Source organism: Leguminivora glycinivorella, chromosome 12 (genome assembly GCF_023078275.1).
Source record: "Leguminivora glycinivorella isolate SPB_JAAS2020 chromosome 12, LegGlyc_1.1, whole genome shotgun sequence".
Taxonomy (NCBI): Eukaryota; Metazoa; Arthropoda; class Insecta; order Lepidoptera; family Tortricidae; genus Leguminivora; species Leguminivora glycinivorella.
Genome location: NC_062982.1, coordinates 1122219 through 1146068, shown reverse-complemented (window position 1 = coordinate 1146068; position 23850 = coordinate 1122219). Strand labels below are relative to the sequence as shown.

The window sequence follows — 23850 nt, the reverse complement described above, 5'->3', positions numbered from 1 at the left end:
CAATAAATCCATGACTGTTTATAAAACGATGGGTTTTTTAGGTTTTTTATACTCATAACCCGTCTTCGACACACCATTAGGTGTTTTATCGCTTCCTACTGCAAATATTGTTATTTTGATATAAAGCGCGCTGTGTGGTCTACTTCCTACTACATATTTTTTATGGAGCGGAAACATAACTTTTAATTGTGTAACTTCTAATATTACATAATGCTCGTATTAGTTGCCCACATCTAAAATATTTATACCTAGAATTTTCTTAACAATTATTTATTAATCAAAACTTTTTAGATGAGTTAAAAATACCTTCGTTTTTTGTGCATAATAATGGCCATAATAGAAAAAAACGAAGCGAGAGAAAATTAGACGGCCTGAACATCAGATTTTTTTGTTTTCTTATTTGACCCAAAGATCGGTGCATGATTACATTGATTACATTCAATAGTCGATTGTGTTCTAACCGTAGTGAGAGATTCAAGTATTAACGCTCAAGGTGGAAATAATTTTGCTACCATATATATGACACATACTGTTGAAAAATAAAGATTTGTTTCTTCTTTTCAGGTTCCCCCACTGCTGGGCATCTGGGGCACCCTGGGGCTCGACAAAAAAACATTCTCCTGCACTATTCTCTCCGACGAAGGCGGGCACTCCCCTAAAAAGTACCTGTTTGTCTTTGGTTTCGCACTACCCTGTCTGGTCATCATTGTGTCCTACTCTTGCATATACTGGCGAGTGCGAGAGAGCAAGAGAAAGCTGGAGGGCCGAAGGTGTGTATGTGGGTGTGTATATCTTGAGTAGTTTGAGAACGTAACGTGGGTGTGGGTTTATTGTAAGTTCTTGTTGCCATGTAAAAGGGACCGGACCTTAAGTTGCTTAAAAAAAAACATTTCAAGCTTCTTGGCTCATAATATTGTCATATCCAAAATATGTAATACATAATTACAATAACAATCACAATATTTACATTCAATCAAATCCAATTACATAACTAATCCAGTGTAAATCAAATCTGACCAACCTGCTTGATCACTGCCAATTGTATCCCTTAAATTAATTGTATGCCTTACTCAAGATTTAAAAACCGGCCAAGTGCGAGTCGGACTCGCCCACCGAGGGTTCCGTACCTACAAAACTTTTACGTTACTCACATAATTCTAAAGACTGGGCTAGGCTAGAAGTATAGGTTCTCTAATGAGCATAATTGTGTTTAGCGCCACCTCTAGACGAATTCGCGAACTAATTAGCACAGCTTGCGTGAGGTCTTTTATAATGTTAACCAAATTCAACATTTTTTATTTTATTTTAAAGTAGGTGTTTTATGTAAAATTTCGTAGCTATAAATTTTAACACCCTTATTCATACACTAAAGTATCTAGCCGATAAAGTTCGTTTGTCCCTTTCTATCACAAAAATACGTCGTCGGAAACGAAATTTATCGGCTTGATAACTTTAGTGTACGTTTATGAATAACGGGGTAAGTAAGTATGGTAAACATCAGAAAGGGTGAGTAAAACAATCTGAAAGGTTCTAAGTTTTACTTAAAGGTTTTTTTAATCTAATCCAAATTTGGTTATGGTAGCTGAAAAAGTATACAGAATAGTATAACGCAAGTTTCTAGCGGGAAATTACTAAATAAATATTATTTAAATTTTAACTTCTGATTAGCAGAAACGTCTGCGCTGGAGTATCGATTCAGAGGCCGTGAGTTCAAGTCTCACCCAAGGCAGACATTTTCCACTTTTAAATTTAAAAATATTATTTAGTAAATACATTATCTATTGTTGTATTTTGCCTTGGACCTTGTAGTACCTATAGGTACTCTTGTATATGCGAACTAAAGCCAAGCGATAAAAGGTAGCTGAATAATGTCAGATTGTACGACAACGAGAGACGTGAGTGAGCCGACTGCGCGAATGAGTCGCGCTTTCTTACGTCAGAAATTGCTTGACAAATATATCGGGTGCATGGACAACCTTTTAACCACCAAGAGGGCACCTTACAGAAAATCGACATTAAGGTTTAGTAAAAGTCGCCTGGTTTTCGAGATTTTCACACTTTTTAAAATTTTAGGTAGTAGGTATTAAAATTTTAAAAATTGTGAAAATCTCGAAAACCAGGCGACTTTTACTAAACCTTAAAGTCGATTTTCTGGACCAATATAAGGTGCCACTCTTGGCAAATAAGGGGTTAAAAGAAAACGAAACTATGGCATTGCAGTGACAGGTTGCCAGCCTCTCGCCTACACCACAATTTAACCCATATTCCATAGATTTTCTGGACCAGTATAAGGTGCCCTCTTGGTGGTTAAAAGGTTGTCCATTAATTACCGGGCACCCTGTATAATATCAAATCGTACGAGAGCAGCGAACGTGTGCAGGCAGCCAAGGGAGCCGACCGCGCGAATGATGAGTTCGCGCGGCGAATCCCGCGTGACATCGTCCATCGACACCCCTCCTCCCTCCCACCCGCCCGCAGCGGCGCGCGGTGTCTCCGCCCCGCCCGCCTGTGTATCGTCCTTCAATTTCTTTACATATCGAAACTTATTACTGAAGAAGGTTCAAAATTTTAAATCTAAAATTTAAAATTTCAATTTAGGTTAAAACGTCTAGGCATTGTATTCTGTAAAATAAAATTAAACATACATTTTATAGACAAATATATTGTTACGTAAACGTGGGGTACGTTGATACAAAGCAAAAATTTTATTTAAGGAAATTACAATTAAAAGAAAAGAAATCTATTAGAATTAATTAAACACACTATTAAAATACTCACATTTGATATTTCACAGTAAAGGCTCACAGACAACTTTTTTCTTCTTCGCTTCAAAATGGAAAATTATTATACACACTATTAAAAATACTCACACGTGATACTTCAAAATAAAGGCTCACAGATAACTTCTTTCCTTCTCGTTTCGAAATCGCTTGTTTCACTGTTGAAATCGAACTGACTCTGGCGGGCGACACCGGGCTCTTATATATTCAGAGAGCTAGGCTCTAGAATATTCGAGAAAGTTTTAGAATATTTTTCTTCTCATATCTTCTAGAATGTTCTCGATATTATCGTCTGCCGTGACAATAGGTTCTGCTGCTGTAGAATACTTTCAATGAAGTTCAACTACTCGACAACAGATGGCGCCACTATACTTAGGGTTGAAGAAGCCCTTATATCTTTAAAAACACGCCCTTTAGGTTAAAACGGGAACTTTCTTGTTCGAGGGGGGATAAAGGGCTATCACACTATTTAAGTCCCTTTAATAAGTTCAAATACTCGATAACAGAACAAATGTAATTTAAGACTATTGAAATTGGAATTTTAAATTTCGCGCCTTTCGAAATGTAACCCAAATAATCGTTGTTCTGAATGAATTTCAACTACTCGACAACAGATGGCGCCACTATACTTAGGGTTGAAGAAGCCCTTATATCTTTAAAAACACGCCCTTTAGGTTAAAACGGGAACTTTCTTGTTCGAGGGGGGATAAAGGGCTATCACACTATTTAAGTCCCTTTATCGTGCCGGGACTCCTTTTTAAGTTTTATCGGCACGCACACTTAGGGGGCGTCCATTAATCGCGTCATACTGGATAGGGGGAGGGGGTCATGAAAAAATCACCAAATATCACCATGGGGGTGGGGGTTAGGAACATATCACGTGTATTTTTTTTGTTACACTATTTTTATTTATTTATATGAGCCTAGAGTGTCCCACTGCTGGGCAAAGGCCTCCCTCTTCGCTTTCCACGTATCCCGGTCCTGACCCGTTTCCCACCAGTTCTCATCAAAAGCGTCAAGGTCATCTCGCCAACGCCGTCTTACACTAACGTAAAGAAAAAAACATATTTCTGAGCTATTTTTATATCAACTTTTACAGTCAGAACTTGCGTTGTGCAGTGCAAAGAGAACAGAATAGAATAGAATATAATTTATTCGTGAACACAGTGAAGATTAATTACACATTACAAAACACAAACAGAAAGGAATGAAGTGCCAAGAAATGGCCTCATCTCAGCGTGTTGCTGGTGACTTCCAGCGCTGATTTTCCGATGAGACCATCAAGTGAGAAAAAAAGAGCTGTGTGCAGTCGGTTATTTTTAATTCTCAAAGATTTTTTTAGTTTGCCCTCATCACGTGTACACGGACAGTCGGTTATAGACGGTCAACCTAATCATGGCACTGAAAAAAGGCGGCAAATTTGACAAATGTAGAGCTCAACGGCCAACTGTCTTCAAAACACGCGTGCCTTCCTAAACCTTGACGTTGGCGGAATTATAGACGAGCCATAACACTTAAAAACTGGGCAAGTGTGAGTTGGATTCGTGTTGCAAGGGTTCCTTACATCACAAGAAGAGCTTAAGCGCCAAGTCATTTTTGAAAATAAAATAATCGATATTTTGAACAATTTATAAAAAAACCGGCCAAGAGCGTGTCGGGCCACGCTCAGTGTAGGGTTCCGTAGTTTTCCGTATTTTTCTCAAAAACTACTTAACCTATCAAGTTCAAAACAATTTTCTTAAAAAGTCTTTATAAAGTTCTACTTTTGTGATTTTTTCATATTTTTTATACATATGGTTCAAAAGTTAGGGGGGGACACTTTTTTTTCCTTTAGGAGCGATTATTTCCGAAAATATTAATATTATCAAAAAACGATTTTAGTAAACCCGTATTCATTTTTAAATACCTATCTAACAATATATTACACGTTGGGGTTGGAATGAAAAAAAAAAACAATCCCCACTTTACATGTAGGGGGGTACCCTAACAAAACATTTTTTTCCATTTTTTATTTTACCACTTTGTTGGCGTGATTGATATACATATTGGTACCAAATTTCAGCTTTCTAGTGCTAACGGTCACTGAGATTATCCGCGGACGGACAGACGGACGGACAAACAGACATGGCGAAACTATAAGGGTTCCTAGTTGACTACGGAACCCTAAAAAGACGAAATACTCAACACTTTCAAAAGATTTGGTAACTCCTTGCAGCCCCAGTGAGTGAAATTCGTAATTTGAGTTTTTTCTTTTAAGTCCAATTTAGGCTTGACCTTATATTTCTAATAGGTTTTCTTGTAATCTATACATTAAAGGCTATCTCGGGTATTTTTTTGAAAATTTTGGTCATTTTTGCCTGTTTTCTTAAATTACTTGAAAATTACTTGACTGAAAATTATTAAAAACATAATTATATTTTTGAAATACGTATAAGGGCCATTTTTTTCAAAGTTGTCCACCCCACTTTTTTTGTAACATGGGTATTTTTTACGCGATTCATATTCAGAATCGCGAGGTCTTTTGATCGTGATAGGAGAAAAAAATGTCCCAAGATTTCCATATTTTTTTTTAGACCATCCATTCCGTTACCGCCATACAAAATGTATGAAAAAATGGTAACGGAATAGGGAAAAACCTTGGGACACTTTTTTACTCCTATTAGGATTGAAAGAGCTCGCGATTCTGAGTGGAAAGCACATAAAAAATTCCAAATCAAAAAAAAAAAGTGGGGTGGACAACTTTGAAAAAAAAAATGGCCCAATTAACGCTCTTTCATTTGATATGTAACACGCTAAAAAACTATTTCAAAAAACTTTGATTTCTAATTTTCACTTTTACCCCCCAAAAGTTAGCCCCTATAGTTGTTTTTTTTATTTTATTTAAATTACATGCCCGTCTTTGGGTCGCAAGTTTACATATGTGTGCCAAACAAGTTAATCGGTTCAGTGGTTTCCTTTTTGAGGTACGGAACCTTAAAAATGAGGGGGCGAGGGTTAAATTCTCATAGAAAATTTGAATTTCGCGCCAAGATTTGGTTGATTCGTGGGTTGGAAAAAAGTCTACTTAAGTTGCCAAAAAATTACACGTCATATTGGCCAGGGGGGGAGGGGGTCCTGAAAATATCACCAAAGATCACCATGGGGGGGGGGGGTCTAAAATAAGCCAAAAACGTATGACGCGATTAATGGACGCCCCCTTTTATCGACTTAGTTTTATTATATATATATAATGATAATGATAATGATGTATAAGTAGGATATTGAAATCTTCTTTCTTCGTTGAGCCATCACAGCTAACTTTAACTTACAAACGGTCTTAAGCACCTGCACTTCTGAAGGCGCTTAAGTAATTTTTGCTAATAATAAATTTATAGTTTAAAAAACTCTAGAAAAACACGCTTTTATAAATGCACGTAAAAGCCAAAAATAAATTATGGATCGTTCAAGTTGTCTCTATTGCTGGGATGAAGAGTAAACTATGTGCTTTTAATTATAATATTTGATTGTAAAAGCGTGGGGCGCTGCAGTCGTGCTGCAAATCCAGTTAGCGCGCCAATCTGTGTAAACTGCTTCTCGTAATATAGCTTAATTTGATTTCACAAAAAGTTTTTCCTGTTACAGCGCCCCACGCTTTTACAATCAAATATTATAATTAAAAGCACATAGTTTACTCTTCATCCCAGCAATAGAGACAACTTGAACGATCCATAATTTATTTTTGGCTTTTACGTGCATTTATAAAAGCGTGTTTTTCTAGAGTTTTTTAAACTATAAATTTATTTTATACTTTTTTTTTAGTCGTTAATAATGAAATATATTTAAAATTTAAACAAAAATATTATTTCAAGTAGGCGAATTTCGCAAGCCATTTGTGGCTTAACACGTATTGCTATTGCTTAATAAGAATTAATACCACCATTACCACCTGATGTATAGGTACCAAGTTTATCGCAATAAAGTCATTCATTTAAAATTTTTTTCATAGTGCTGCGCTAATTTGAAGATTAATGCAATACAAAACTTAAGGATTTCATCTTACAGAGTAGGAAAGAGACAAAAGGTTGAATTTTCTCAGTCGCTCTCTAGTATATTTGCGTGGGGTTGAACCTGGTTATGGAACGTGGACGCGACAGTTTGCTAAGCAACTAAAAGACTGATAGTGGCTCTGGGATCTGTAGACCTTCGCGACGTGCTTAGCAGTGGCGTGAAATTTTTCGTTGATAAAGCCCTTAATTTTGCCCCCCTTACTTTTGCTGTTAAGGGTCACAAGAAAGCCCTAACCCAACTTATTTTAAATATTACATTGATCTTTCTTTTATGCGGGGGGCTTCGCCCCCCGAGCCCCCCTTTTGTTTATATACTCTTGAGGGTCACAAGAAAACCCTAAACCAACTTATTTTGAATACTACGTTGATATTTTTTTGCGGGGGGCTTCGCCCCCCGAACCCCCCTTAGTTTTGTTCTTAGGGGTCACAAGAAAACCCTAACCCAACTTATTTTACATACTACGATGATCCTTTTTTTTGCGGGGGCTTCGCCCCCCGAGCCCCCCTTTCTTTGCTCTTAAGGGTCACAAGAAAACCCTAACCCAACTTATTTTAAATATTACGTTGATCTTTCTTTTATGCGGGGGGCTTCGCCCCCCGAGCCCCCTTACTTTTGCTCTTAAGGGTCACAAAAAAACCCTAACCTAATTTATTTTAAATATTACGTTGATCTTTTTTTATGCGGGGGCTTCGCCCCCGAGCCCCCCCCTTACTTTTGCTCTTAAGGGTCACAAGCCCTAACCCAACTTATTTTAAATATTACGTTGATCTTTCTTTTATGCGGGGGGCTTCGCCCCCCGAGCCCCCTTACTTTTGCTCTTAAGGGTCACAAAAAAACCCTAACCTAATTTATTTTAAATATTACGTTGATCTTTTTTTATGCGGGGGGCTTCGCCCCCCGAGCCCCCCTTACTTTTGCTCTTAAGGGTCACAAGCCCTAACCCAACTTATTTTAAATATTACAATGATCTTTCTTTTATGCGGGGGGCTTCGCCGCCCGAGCCCCCCTTTCTTTGCTCTTAAAGGTCACAAGAAAACCCTAACCTAAGTTATTTTAAATACTACGTTGTTCTTTCTTTTATGCGGGGGCTTCGCCCCCCGAGCCCCCCTTTTGTTTATATACTCTTAAGGGTCACAAGAAAACCCTAAACCAACTTATTTTAAATATTACGTTGATCTTTCTTTTATGCGGGGGGCTTCGCCCCCCGAGCCCCCTTACTTTTGCACTTAAGGGTCACAAGAAAACCCTAACCCAATTTATTTTAAATATTACGTTGATCTTCTTTTATGCGGGGGGATTGGCCCCCCGAGCCCCCCTTACTTTTGCTCTTAAGGGTCACAAGAAAACTCTAAACCAACTTATTTTGAACACTACATTGATATTTTTTTTTGCGGGGGGCTTCGCCCCCCGAACCCCCCTTAGTTTTGTTCTTAGGGGTCACAAGAAAACCCTAACCCAACTTATTTTACATACTACGATGATCCTTTTTTTTGCGGGGGGCTTCGCCCCCCGAGCCCCCCTTTCTTTGCTCTTAAGGGTCACAAGAAAACCCTAACCCAACTTATTTTAAATATTACGTTGATCTTTCTTTTATGCGGGGGCTTCGCCCCCGAGCCCCTTACTTTTGCTCTTAAGGGTCACAAAAAACCCTAACCTAATTTATTTTAAATATTACGTTGATCTTTTTTTATGCGGGGGCTTCGCCCCCGAGCCCCCCTTACTTTTGCTCTTAAGGGTCACAAGCCCTAACCCAACTTATTTTAAATATTACAATGATCTTTCTTTTATGCGGGGGCTTCGCCGCCCGAGCCCCCCTTTCTTTGCTCTTAAAGGTCACAAGAAAACCCTAACCTAAGTTATTTTAAATATTACGTTGATCTTTCTTTTATGCGGGGGGCTTCGCCCCCGAGCCCCCCTTACTTTTGCACTTAAGGGTCACAAGAAAACCCTAACCCAATTTATTTTAAATATTACGTTGATCTTCTTTTAAGCGGGGGCTTCGCCCCCGAGCCCCCCTTACTTTTGCTCTTAAGGGTCACAAGAAAACCCTAACCCAACTTATTTTAAATACTACGTTGTTCTTTCTTTTATGCGGGGGGCTTCGCCCCCCGAGCCCCCCTTTTGTTTATATACTCTTAAGGGTCACAAGAAAACCCTAAACCAACTTATTTTAAATATTACGTTGATCTTTCTTTTATGCGGGGGGCTTCGCCCCCCGAGCCCCCTTACTTTTGCACTTAAGGGTCACAAGAAAACCCTAACCCAATTTATTTTAAATATTACGTTGATCTTCTTTTATGCGGGGGGATTGGCCCCCCGAGCCCCCCTTACTTTTGCTCTTAAGGGTCACAAGAAAACTCTAAACCAACTTATTTTGAACACTACATTGATATTTTTTTTTGCAGGGGGCTTCGCCCCCCGAACCCCCCTTAGTTTTGTTCTTCAGGGTCACAAAAAAACCCTAACCCAAATTATTTTACATACTACGTTGATCCTTTTTTTGCGGGGGGCTTCGCCCCCCGAGCCCCCTTTATTTGCTCGTAAGGGTCACAAGAAAACCCTAACCCAACTTATTTTAAATATTACGTTGATCTTTCTTTTATGCGGGGGGCTTCGCCCCTCGAGGCCCCCTTTCTTTCCTCTTAAGAGTCACAAGAAAACCCTAACCCAACTTATTTTAAATATTACATTGATCATTTTTTTATGCGGGGGGCTTCGCCCCCCGAGCCCCCCTTTCTTTGCTTTTAAGGGTCACAAGAAAACCCTAACCCAACTTATTTTAAATACTACGTTGATCTTTCTTTTATGCGGGGGTCTTCGCCCCATGAACCCCCTTTAGTTTTGCTCTTAAGGGTCACAAGAAACCCTTACCCAACTTATTTTACATACTTTGTTGATCCTTTTTTTTTGCGGGGGGCTTCGCCCCCCGAGCCCCCCTTTATTTGCTCGTAAGGGTCACAAGAAAACCCTGACCCAACTTATTTTAAATATTACGTTGATCTTTTTTTATGCGGGGGGCTTCGCCCCCCGAGCCCCCCTTACTTTTGCTCTTAAGGGTCACAAGCCCTAACCCAACTTATTTTAAATATTACATTGATCTTTCTTTTATGCGGGGGGCTTCGCCCCCCGAGCCCCCCTTACTTTTGCTCTTAAGGGTCACAAGAAAACCCTAACCCAACTTATTTTAAAAATTACATTGATCTTCCTTTTATGCCGGAGGCTTCGCCCCCCTTCGCCCCCGCCCCCAATTTTGTTTTTGTTATCAATTTTTCTTTTGTAAGCATGTGGACGCTAGCCCGCGACCTGTGCTACATATTTAAGGGTCACAAAAAAGACCCTTACCTGACTTAGTTAAGATACTTATTCGGTCTTTCCTTTTTCCGCTCATAAGGGTCGCAAGAAAACCCTAACCTAACTTAGGCCTCGCTTCGCTTCGGTCAATAATAGGTTTGTTATAACGTTGAAAAAGTAACGTTCAAAGTTCATTACGTGGCCTTTCTCACAAGCGCAAACACAACTATGATACGATATGCCATCATGGAATGCCAGTGCCAATCTTCGGGCTTCATTATCAGACCTTGAAACCTAGTCGTGGTCAAAGTTCATTATAAGACTTTTCTAAGAAACCAGAAAACAGCTATGATACGAAGTTCCATCATGTAGTTCCAGTTCATATTTTCCGGCTCCATCATCAGACCTTGAAACCTAATCGTAGTCAAAGTTCATTACAATACTTTTCTAAGAAACCCAAAAACAGCTATGATACGATGTTCCATCATGTAGTTCCAGGTCATATCTTCCAGCTTCATCATCAGACCTTGAAACCTAATCGTAGTCAAAGTTTATTACAAGACTTTTCTAAGAAACCCAAAAACAGCTATGATACGATGTTCCATCATGTAGTTCCAGGTCATATCTTCCAGCTTCATCATCAGACCTTGAAACCTAATCGTAGTCAAAGTTCATTACAAGACTTTTCTAAAAAACCCAAAAACTGCTATGATACGATGTTCCATCATGTAGTTCCAGTTCATATCTTCCGGCTCCATCATCAGACCTTGAAACCTAATCGTAGTCAAAGTTTATTACAAGACTTTTCTAAGAAACCCAAAAACAGCTATGATACGATGTTCCATCATGTAGTTCCAGTTCATATCTTCCGGCTCCATCATCAGATCAGTTCAACAGTATCATATTATTGTATTGTCATCAGAACTACATACAGCTGCCAATTTTCATTACGCTACGATCCTTGGAAGATGGTTAAATTAGCCTCCGCAGATTCCATTACATAGTTAGTTACATACACGACGACCTAATAAAAGCGTGTTAAAAAAAACCACAACGTTCTATGAACATTGGTCAAGTGCGAGTCGGTTTTCGACTTTTCCATACAAAGAACTCATGAGCGCCTGAACGACTATAATGGCAAAGTTAACGTTTCGCACTTTCAAGACTTTACGTATATATCTCGGAAACGATAAGAGATAGAGCAAAATGGACTTCAGATTTGGGCTTTCGGTGGCACAAATTCTATGTTTTCGTCAACAGACACCTTTTTTGGACCGATTTGAATAAAATTTTGCTCAGTCAATTTATAAACAGTCTTAAGCGCCTCCTTTTTAGTAGGAACTTAAGTCATTTTGTACAAATGAAAAAATTTTTGAACAAGTTCTAAAAGGAAAAAGACAGAAATGAATTTCTTTATACCTGTCCAACTCGCTTACACAATTTTAAGACGTTTAGTAACTACTTGCAGCGGCAGTGAGTGAAATTCGTAATTTGAGTTTTTTTCTCTTAAGTCCGACTTACGCTTGACTGTAGATTTCTAATAGGTTTTCCTGTAATCTACAGGGAGAGGGCTATCTCGTGTATTCTTTTGAAAATTTTACGCTAAGTAGTTTCGGAGATAAGGGGGGGGGAATGGTCATTTTTTGCTTATTTTCTTAAATTACTTCTAAATTACCAAAACAAAAAATATAAAAAAAATATATTTCAGATGCTGATAAAATGCTCTTTCATTTGATATGTAACACAATATAGTTTTAATAACTTTGATTTTTAATTTTCAATTTTACCCCCCAAAAGTGACCCCTGTAATTAAATTTCATTAAATTAAATTACATGTCCGTCTTTGGGCCACAGGTTTACATACGTGTGCCAAATTTCAAGTAAATCGGTCCAGTAGTTTCGGAGAAATCGGCTGTGACAGAGGGACAGACAGACACGCGAGTGATCCTATAAGGGTTCCGTTTTTCCTCTTTGAGGTACGGAACCCTAAAAAAGAGATTGTTTATAATTTTCGTTACCTAAGGTCCGTTTTTATTAAACATGTCTATGTGTTATAATTTATCGTCATTGAGTCAACATCAACAGAGTACCGTCCAAATCATGGCACTGAAAAATGGCGCGAAATTGAACTTTCAATTTCAATGGGGACTCAACCTTCGCCTCTACATTCTCAATCAATTTTTAAGCGTTAACGCCAACATTATGAAGACAATTGATCGATGAGCCTTACATTTATTTTTTTCAAATTTGCCGCCTTTTTTACTGCCAAGTTTTGGTTGACCGTCTATAGCAGTGTTAATAAAAAAGCAAAAAGCACTGATGTGTGGATTCTCGAAGATAGTAATCTGACACGGTTGGCTGGCTCAATTATTTGGCGTTATATATCTTCTTCGTAATTATTTTAGCTCAAATAACTTACCTAAGTAGGTATAGCTAATAATTATGCATGTAACATGATGACGATCTTAACTTATTGGCTAACAGAATTACGATTAGTGTACATATTAACCTTTAAATGTATCGTACTCGTATCTTACGTAACGTATAGATCGTGGTTGCGGGTAGTTTGAGTATACCTACTTATAACAGGGATTACGTGGTGCGGTAACTGCAAAACTTCATACTCATCCATACTAATATTATAAATGGGAAAGTGTGTGTGTCTGTTTGTTTGTCCGTCTTTCACGGCAAAACGGAGCGATGAATTGACGTGATTGTTTAAGTGGAGATATTTGAAGGGATGGAGAGTGCCATAGGCTACTTTTTGTCTCTTTCTAACGCGAGCGAAGCCGCGGACAAAAGCTAGTACTTTATAAATGAATTCCATCCATAAATAGTGTCCTTGTAATTTTGAACCTCGTTGTACTTTAAAAATTTCTGTGGGTGTCGGATGAAACGGGCACCATTTTTTAGAAATTTCAGCGAAATCACCAATGATATTGCTGGTTTGCTACCACTGACTCTTCTTCATATTATTAATCCTTAACTGATGAATTAACAAACGTTTTTTTTGTCTTTTCCAGTAAGCTAAGCGGCCAAACAGCAAAAGAAAAAGAAGAAGACTCTCGCCTAACAACTCTCATGCTGACAATCTTCCTGTGTTTCCTCGCCTGTTTCCTCCCCTTAATGATCATGAACGTAGCTGATGATAGGATAAAATACCCATGGCTTCACATAATAGCCTCCATTCTCGCCTGGGCCTCAAGTGTGATCAACCCCTTAATATACGCGGCCACCAATAGACAATATAGAGCGGCGTATGGTAACCTTTTAAAATTTTGCAAGACCAATCCGGTCATGCGACGAACGACTTTGGGAAGTCGGACCGTCGGGCATTCGTCTAATTCACCTCATTATGTGGAAAAGAGAAATCCGACGAGGTTATGAATCGTTTTTTGTGGGTTTTGGTAGAATCTCAATGTTTTAAGTTAGATAAGTTAAGCCTTCTGTAGTTAAGCGTATGGCAAAGTCAATTTGTTAGTAGAGAAAGTCGTGAATTTTAAAAATAACATTGATGGTACGATTCGTACGTTCTTTTTACAATTTTCTGCCTTTTTCTACTGAAGAATTGGTTCAATAAAACTACAAAATTGTAACAATAAATTCCCTATTAATAATTGTTAATGCATTTAAGAAAGTCCAATAAAGGATCACTCAACTGGGAGCCTAGTCAAGGTGATAATTGTTAGCGGTAAACCGACGCTAACCAAACGCTACGCATTAATATGGAGAAGTGTCATTTTGACTAGACCCCCCAATTGCAGGTCTAATTTATGATTGTGAATTAATCTAGATCTGATTTTCAACGAGATATGGTTCGAATAAATGTGAAAGATTAGATCCTGCACGCGGATGAAACTATTTTTTATTGTAAACTTGTAAATAGCTGTTAATAATGTAAATACTTAATATATAAAAGTTATTACACGGGCAGTCACTTAATTCAACCATAGGCCACCATATTTTTAAAGCTGATTTAGAATTTTATTTCCATATCGCTACTTCGGAAACACCTCGGCAGCTGGTTGCTTGGATGGTATCGCTCAAAAACAAATAAAGATGGGGTGGTCTAAGGTTAATATTGTTGTCTGTTCCTATTTCACATAACTTACCAGCGCTTTTACCAAAGTTAAGCAAATACCTAATAATCTTAAGAACGCAATTTGTGACATTCCCTGTTTTAGAACTTAGATAAGATTGCATTTTTATACTGAAGATTGTGAAGTAGGTATCGCCAGATGTAAAATTGCATGGACACCTTATGTATACTCATAATGTGTCCATGCACTTTTGAGCTCTGTGTACAGTCAGATGCAAATATAGTTGATACACCTTCTGCATTGAAATGTGGTTAGTTTATTTCTATCAGATATGCCCATATCTGCTAGAAGTTCAATAAAAGGCATTTTCATCTAGAATTAGATATTCATTCTTTTCGCAGCAGTAGCAGCTTCATCCTTATGCATGAAGCATATAATGAACCCTTTCGGCGTGGAACGTCACAAATGTCTGCAAGGGGGCGTCGGCTAACCTCTGCAGTGAAATAAAATAACCCAATTCCGGAAATCTTGTAATTTACATTACGTAATTTTGTTATCTCTCATTTCAACCTATACTTTGAAATAAATCGTCACTATTTTGAAAAATACTTGTATCTTCTTCTGTCAATGAAAAGAAAATTTTAATAAGTATGTATGGAATGCATATAGACTTACTGCGTTTTAACACTTTTAACTTTGAGGAGCAGTGTGAGATAAGAGATTATTTAAAAGTAGTGACGAAATATGAAATGGACAGTTTAAAATTAATGTACTTACTTAAGTATTAAAATTGTAATTCCACAGTGGCTGATTATGGTCTCATAAGAAGATTACTTTATGATTTAAATTTATTTTTAATTATTGTGTTCATTTTATTATTAGCGAAAATTTGGAATTAAATAGAATAGAAAGGTTATGGCAGAAAACTGTTTAGTTTTTACAAAGACTGATAAGTAAAAGTCAATTAGAAAATATAAATAACGATAAGAATTATATTTGATTAACATGAATTGCGAAGTGTATTAGTATAAGCGCAAGTAAATTATTTGTACCAATTTATTTTTACCCAGTAATACGAAAACCAAAGGTAAATAAATTAAATGTGTAAAATAATCTTGTTTTATTATATTAATATCTACCTAGCTACATACATACCTAATTTGCAATATATTCAACAATGATAGGCTAGTTTCCTATAAGTACTCAAAATAAAATATACTATGCAGTGTACAATGTAAATTGAATTACTATGTACTAACGTACTAGAAATGACACCCCATACAAAGTCTGTGCTCCGGCCGGCAGCGCGGGGCGCATGCGTGGGGAGGTACCGTGTCATATGGCCCCTGTACACATATGGCCAACGGCTTCACCAACCCCCTTGGCCAAGCGTGTAGAGGGCTACTTGGCCGTAAGTTGGCAGTTGGCGCTTGCGCTTGCCGGCCAACCGATTGGTGTCGGTTTTTTGTCCACACATCAAAGGATCTTGGCGCCAATGGCCAACTGCGTTTACACGTTGGCGCTTCATTCAGTTGGTCGTCAGGTCAGCCGTCAGAGAGGACAGTAGTGAAATATTTACGAAAATAATAAGTTTATCTATGCCAATAATAGTGTAGATTTTAGGAAATAAAATAACCTTGCAAATGTTTAATGTATTTCCTAAAAAAGATAAATGTTCTTATCAGAATATTCAAAAAATTGTTAATATTTCAAATAATTTAATTTTACTACGAGTTATTATTTTTTAATCAAATTTTTCTGACAATGTCTATGACCTAGAATTTTCTAGACTTTTCCATTCCACGTCCATCTTTCATGAAGAGCCAATGCCAAGTGATTGGTTCGCCAATGTGTAAACAGCGGCTCTTATCTTGGCCAAGGGGTTTCACAAAGGGCTGGTGGAACCGTTGGCCATATGTGTACAGCGGCCAATAGTAAGACTTGACCAATGACCACCTAGACGCGACACTTTTAGTGTAGACCTTTTTTTATACTTTTTGTAAAATACTAAGTAGTTTAATTTTAGCACTATCATATATTGTGCTATGCTTAAGTTCTACTGAGTGAAACAAAAATACATTATTGAATTTTTTAATATACTTTATTGCCCTTGAAGAAAATCATAGGTTATTATTGTATGAAACTATCGATTAAAACTCGTGTTAGAACTGTGTAATATTCATAAGTATAATACCTACATGTCAAGTCTGTGCGATTATGGTGCGATTAATCTATGATTTCGTTCGACAAAATGGCGGCGATAGCTTCGCGTTTGAGGAGCGCGTCCCTTGATTAAAATAATTACTTAAATAAAGTTAGATCAACATAGCGTGTCTACTAACCGATGAAATGTGACACCGTCAGTTTTATTCGATTTTCTCGTATGGCTTAAACGGCATCTTATTGCGCAGGAAGGCATTTTTACACTTTATTTGTTTGCAGGCAGAAACAACCTCCTCACGCTACGCGCAGAGAGAGAGGCAACAAAGTCCATGGACTTATGTTGGTAGCGCAAACTTTTTGTTCGCAGTGTCCTCTCTAGTTATTATACCTCAATGGCAGTGTACGAAAGAAAGCACCACATAATTAGAAGAAAAATATGGACAGTAGTTAAGTCCGAGGTGGGACTTGTGCCCTTTTTCACCGAGTCAATTTGAGTTAAGTATACCCTTTTGACGTGATAACGTCTAATAACTCGTTACTACGGGCAGCATGCACGAAAAAGATGACGTCATTGTCCCGTTTCGCAATATAGTTTTTGCGCCATCTATTGGCGCGCGTTGGAACTAAGCGGCTGATCGATGCGCTCGGTATGGTTATAGCGTGTGGCCTGAGTAAAGCACCACAGCTGGGACAGATGGCGCGCCCGTGTGTTGTTCTCGTTAAGCAAGTTATTGCTGCAAGTTTTGAGACGCAACTATAGGTAAGAGTGAGTGGCAAATATCTGCATCTCTTTCTAGCATATACTTCTGTCTCAAAACTTGCAGCAGCGTCGCAGAGATGGGCAAATCGTAATCGATTCCGGATTACACGATTACTTGATTTTACTTTGTAATCCACTACTGGGTGTCAGATTACTTGTAATGTAATCAAGTGAAACGGTAAATTACCATTACATATAAAGGAATCACTAATCATCTATACAATAATTACTATTACCAATAATTCGGAATCATAGTCGATTTAAAATAACTGAAATTATTGACTTGATTACTTTCAGATTACAAATATGTAGTACCTCAGATTGCTGACTGTCACTTTGACACAAAAGTCATCATGGGTGTCGTAAAATAGGTTTTAGGGGTGCTGATTCCAAAATTAATGACCAATTTGGAATCTGACATTGCTGACTGTCACTTTGACACAAAAGTCGTCATGGGTGTCGTAAAATAGGTTTTAGGGGGTGCTGATTCCAAAATGAATGACCAATGTGGAATCTGACATTGCTGACTGTCACTTTGACACAAAAGTCGTCATGGGTGTCGTAAAATAGGTTTTAGGGAGTTCTGATTCCAAAATTAATGAACAATGTGGAATCTGACATTGCTGACTGTCACTTTGACACAAAAGTCGTCATGGGTGTCGTAAAATAGGTTTTAGGGGGTGCTGATTCCAAAATTAATGACCAATTTGGAATCTGACATTGCTGACTGTCACTTTGACACAAAAGTCGTCATGGGTATCGTAAAATAGGTTTTAGGGGGTGCTGATTCCAAAATGAATGACCAATGTGGAATCTGACATTGCTGACTGTCACTTTGACACAAAAGTCGTCATGGGTGTCGTAAAATAGGTTTTAGGGAGTGCTGATTCCAAAATTAATGAACAATGTGGAATCTGACATTGCTGACTGTCACTTTGACACAAAAGTCGTCATGGGTGTCGTAAAATAGGTTTTAGGGGGTGCTGATTACAAAATTAATGACCAATGTGGAATCTGACATTGCTGACTGTCACTTTGACACAAAAGTCGTCATGGGTGTCGTAAAATAGGTTTTAGGGAGTGCTGATTCCAAAATTAATGAACAATGTGGAATCTGACATTGCTGACTGTCACTTTGACACAAAAGTCGTCATGGGTGTCGTAAAATAGGTTTTAGGGGGTGCTGATTCCAAAATTAATAACCAATTTGGAATCTGACATTGCTGACTGTCACTTTGACACAAAAGTCGTCACGGGTGTCGTAAAATGGGTTTTAGAGGGTGCTGATTCCAAAATTAATGAACAATGTGGAATCTGACATTGCTGACTGTCACTTTGACACAAAAGTCGTCATGGGTGTCGTAAAATAGGTTTTAGGGAGTTCTGATTCCAAAATTAATGAACAATGTGGAATCTGACATTGCTGACTGTCACTTTGACACAAAAGTCGTCATGGGTGTCGTAAAATAGGTTTTAGGGGGTGCTGATTCCAAAATTAATGACCAATTTGGAATCTGACATTGCTGACTGTCACTTTGACACAAAAGTCGTCATGGGTATCGTAAAATAGGTTTTAGGGGGTGCTGATTCCAAAATGAATGACCAATGTGGAATCTGACATTGCTGACTGTCACTTTGACACAAAAGTCGTCATGGGTGTCGTAAAATAGGTTTTAGGGAGTGCTGATTCCAAAATTAATGAACAATGTGGAATCTGACATTGCTGACTGTCACTTTGACACAAAAGTCGTCATGGGTGTCGTAAAATAGGTTTTAGGGGTGCTGATTACAAAATTAATGACCAATGTGGAATCTGACATTGCTGACTGTCACTTTGACACAAAAGTCGTCATGGGTGTCGTAAAATAGGTTTTAGGGAGTGCTGATTCCAAAATTAATGAACAATGTGGAATCTGACATTGCTGACTGTCACTTTGACACAAAAGTCGTCATGGGTGTCGTAAAATAGGTTTTAGGGGGTGCTGATTCCAAAATTAATAACCAATTTGGAATCTGACATTGCTGACTGTCACTTTGACACAAAAGTCGTCACGGGTGTCGTAAAATGGGTTTTAGAGGGTGCTGATTCCAAAATTAATGAACAATGTGGAATCTGACATTGCTGACTGTCACTTTGACACAAAAGGCATCATGGGTGTCGTATAATAGGTTTTAGGGGTGCTGATTCCAAAATTAATGACCAATGTGGAATCTGACATTGCTGACTGTCACTTTGACACAAAAGTCGGTATGGTTGTAGCGTGTGGCCTGAGTAAAGCACCACAGCTGCGACAGATGGCGCGCCCGTGTTTATTATTTTTGAGTGTTTGTAATTTAAAAACATGAAAGATTGCATTAAAATAAGCATCTTTTATAGAATGAAGTTGTTTGAAAAACCTACTTATTTAGGAGTTAGAGCAGTACGAAGTTGCGAATTTTCCCATAGTATTTACTAAGGCGCCAGAGATTTTTTTTTACCAATATAACCAATTTAAATAAGGATGTTTTGTTATATAAACTTTTTCTTCTCCATTAATATTTACTGAGATATTAGGGTTCTAAGATTAGTAAATGGCACTAGCACTTTAATAAAATTAACGCGTGTCTCGCAAACGGTCTAGGATACAAAATGACGACTTTTATATAGGTATAGGTTAGGTTCGTTAGGTATCTTCAAACGGACGAAGGCTCCTATTCTGTGCAGTTTCTGTAATAAGCGGGGCTCCGTCGATATCGCTTTCTGTCTCTGGCGCCATAGTAATGCTACGGGAAAATTTTGCAACTTTGCACCACTCTAACTCCTAAATTAGTAGGTTTTAAAAAACTTTAATTTATAAAAGATGCTTATTTTAATGCATTCTTTCTAATAAGAACAACACACTATGCTAGAAAGAGTGCAGAGGAAGTTCTGTAGGCACATTTACAAACGACTGTACGGATATTACCCATATATGTATCCATCTCTATTCGTAACAGGAATGGTTGGTCTTCAAACTCTAGAAACCAGACGGAAACTGCTGCATATTATGCATTACCGCCAACTGTTTCACCATAGAGTAGATGACGGATCCGTGCTTGCACCGCTCGAGCCCGAGCTGCTCTTAACCGCATCATGTTGGAGACAGACGATATTGACATATTTGCTGATAGTGTTGGTGTGTTTTACAGAAAACTCTTAAGGTTCATAGACTCTACACTCCTTAGGTTATTAATGTAATAACCATAGTTTAACTTTTAAGTGTGTTTGCTTTTATTTATGTCAATTTAACATGTACATAATTATATTACCACATAAGTACTTTGGTGAAATACTGTTAACTTTTGTGTATTTTTAATAAATAAATAAAAAAACGTGAAAAAAGTCCCAGAATCGGGCCCCTTTTGCTATACTCTGACCGCCCCTGTCTATACTACTGTAATGTTTGACGTTATCACGTTAAACTTCCGTCCGTAAACCGACTTTACAGACAAACAATTTTTTTCACTAGACCCACAGTTATGTTTAAGCATAATTCTGTGGGTCTAGTGAAAAAGGGCATAACTCAAATTGACTCGGTGAAAAAGGGCACAAGTCCCACCTCGAACTTGTGACCTTTTTCACCGAGTCAGTTTGAGTTATACCCTTTTTCACTAGACTCACAGAATTTCTATTTAATAAGTCAAAGAGAAAGTTATAAAGTAAATGAATTGACCGTGACGTCACTCCTCAGTATTAAATAGTAAATTAGTAATTCCATATTAGCAAATCGTTTTGACAGTTCATAAAAAGAAGCTGATTTGACTAGTAAGAAACTAGCCTATTGCATGAATACAACACAACTACTTATTTTATGAATGGGTAATGCAGCTCGAGGAACCTTTACTTTTAGTTGAATACCAAAATTTGGAATGTTTACGTTTGAAAATAAAACAAACGCGAAAACAACTCAAGAGCTACATTCATTATTATTATAAGAATTAGAAAATAGGAACAATAAAATTACTCTTACATTATTGACAACTTTTTAAAATTTCCCGCGTAACGTAATAGCAAATACTATTGTTTCACACGACACTACGCTGCACTGGCATCGTGTAAATTATACTTAATACCAAACGAGCCATATCACTTACATTGTCGCAACGTATAAAGCCTCTTTAACACTGAAAAGAAAAAGATTGTCTATGGTAATTTGACGTCTTTGACTTTTGTCTGTTCCGTTCTGGGTGTACTTTTCTGCTGATTATTTTATAAAATCGCCGAAATATGGCGAAAAGAATCGCGCAGAGCAACATTTCCTGGGCCGCTTTAGCCGAGAGGGTCCCGACGGAGCAGAGGACCAACCTTGCCGCCTTCAAAATCAAGTCCGATGGTTACCTTCGAAGGTTAGTTTTGGAGCTGTATTACATAATTTCTTGGTTGATTTTGTTTGGTTAAACTGTGTTTGTTTTAAGGGTGCTAGCGAATCCCCCGGAACCTCCGAAGATCAACTGGGCTCTGTATAAGCAGACAGTGCCTATCCCCGGAATGGTGGACAACTTCCAGAAGCAGTATGAGGCTCTGAAGATCCCTTACCCCGCGGACACGCTCACCGCGAAGGTGGACGCGCAATGGGCTGAGGTTAAGAAGGCCGTGGACGCCTTCGTTGCGGCATCCAACGCTAACATTGCGAAGTAAGTGTTGTCTATTGCTTATTAGAATATTCAAGTACCCACTACCCAGACAGTGAACTGATGATTGTTCCTATGTTGTTAGCAAACTATGAATCTAGAATAGTCCACGGAAGAATAAACATTATATCAGAAGTAGGGTTAGTATGTACTTTCCGTCCAGCACTATGTTGCACCCATTTGATGAAATCTTGTATTTAAACCTTCATTGTCGCACTAATGGCAATCCTCATTGTCTTAACAATAATATTTTATCTACATAGAAATTATATTTTGCAAAGAGCATATTGCATTAAATAAATTATTTGCTATTCCATGTGTGGACAAATTGCACAATGTCTTTCTCCTTATTAAAATTTGCCAGTGCATATTAGGTTGATCAAAATCGTTTGATGATTCTATCCGGCTGTTACTTCACTCCATCAACACTGACTTTCCTCAAAACATTCAAACATCATTTGGGAACATGGTCCATATGAAGAATTCTATTAACCTTACAATCAATTTGAGTAAATGCTATTATTGTTATTGTTATGCTATCTGATTGTATTCTTCCTAGTAGAATTAACAAGTTCAGTGCAGAAAGACTGGGCATTTTATGATTTCCCAGGCAGTCAAGCCGAGGATCAGGCATTACAGTTAAACATGACAAACATTTTAGGTTCTATATCTCCTTTGTCAGGGTGACAATCAATGTGTCTGCATGATGGCCTTCCAAGTTCAAATATCTTTGGTAGAAAAGTTGGCTTACCTTGCACAGCAATCACTTACCAGACACCTTGCTCACAAAAACCTCTTTCTCCAGCTACCAGAAGGAAATCAATGAGACCAAGGCTCTCCTGCCCTACGACCAGATGACCATGGAGGACTACAAAGATGCCTATCCCCAGGACGCCATCGACCCCATCAACAAGCCCACCTTCTGGCCCCACAACCCCGAGGAACAGCTCGACTATGTGGACCCCAACAAACCCGTTGGCGGACACCATTAAACCAATCAATATTAACGGAGCTCTCTCGTTCATAGAATCAGTATGGATGATAGAGTTCTGTTCAGGGCGGCATTTTGGCGTCAATTTGATGGTTAACTGATGCTAAAATGAGATAGTCAACATCTGTATAATTTATGTAGGAATAAATGATTATGATCAACTTTCTTCAATTGTTTTATTACAAGCTTTTATTCAACTTGCCTTGTTAGTATGTTAGTGTGCGTTAAAACGTAGAAGCTCAATTTGACCCACTTTCCGGTTTCCGATTGAGCTGAAATTTTGCACACATAAATCACGTCACAATGCAATATTATGGTGGTGATGGAGCCGATCTGATGATGGAGCCGAAAGGTGGTCATATGAACTCTGTTATGAAACGTCGTATCTCTATCGAGCGAGGAGAATTTAGAAACGTCTCGGAGAGCAGTAGATGACTGTTGAAAGAAAAGTACAGTCGGCGATAAAAGCTTGCGCCAAAAATGAAATTTTTGCAAAAAACTTATATTTTGTTTGTATAAGCTAGCAGAAATGCAATAACTAACACATTTGACAAAATAAAATGGTGACTAAAATGTAGGCTGGTTTTAGTGTCACCAGCCTAATACCATTAGGGTCACTTACTTTGACAGCCCACTAACCTTGATAAGCAGAGGCCCTTACAAATGTAGTTTAACAAATTTGACTTCATATTGTTACGGAAACGTACGAACGTGTCATGCTATTTCTGTCAGTCTCAGTACAAGATGTACTGACATTAACTGAACTAGCACGACAAATAAGAACGTTTCTGGAAAAATACTAAGGAAACACTTTTCGCATTACATCTGTACAGGTGTTATTCATACAGAATATTTCGTTCAGTCAATTTGTGCCAGCTTTTACGAATAAACTTTCAGTTAAATATAAAATGAGGTAAGATTCAAATAAAACAAGAAAATCCTTACATAATATAAACATTTATTTGATGAATTGCACGTTTCAGACTGCATCAAGTGTACTATGACAGATATGGGAATGTTCAGACAGTAATGGTGAAAATTTATTTCACGACAGCAGTTTCATTATACTCTCTATTTCTTATATTATTATCGTTCAAAAAGCCTGATCAATTTTAAGACTGCTCAAAG

General features: G+C 38.0%; 2 protein-coding genes across 4 annotated transcripts in view; both read left to right on the top strand.

The window, feature by feature from the left end:
• Nucleotides 1-14846, top strand: part of LOC125231644 (protein trapped in endoderm-1) — an 88827-nt gene extending 73981 nt beyond the window's left edge. For 2 of the 3 annotated variants that reach the window (XM_048137126.1, XM_048137128.1), the window contains 2 exons: nt 565-782; nt 13142-14846. In XM_048137126.1, coding sequence (XP_047993083.1) covers nt 565-782; nt 13142-13505 — 582 coding nt within the window. In that variant the 3' untranslated portion in view covers nt 13506-14846. The remainder of the gene's footprint in view (nt 1-564; nt 783-13141) is intronic. The other variant, XM_048137127.1, reaches the window with a different exon arrangement.
• Nucleotides 14847-21257: 6411 nt separating this feature from the next.
• LOC125231838 (ATP synthase subunit d, mitochondrial) lies at nt 21258-22888 on the top strand. Its single transcript, XM_048137416.1, has 3 exons — nt 21258-21446; nt 21516-21734; nt 22537-22888. The coding sequence occupies exons 1-3, from the start codon at nt 21328-21330 to the stop codon at nt 22721-22723; spliced, it is 525 nt and encodes a 174-aa protein (XP_047993373.1). The 5' UTR covers nt 21258-21327; the 3' UTR covers nt 22724-22888.
• Nucleotides 22889-23850: the final 962 nt, after the last annotated feature.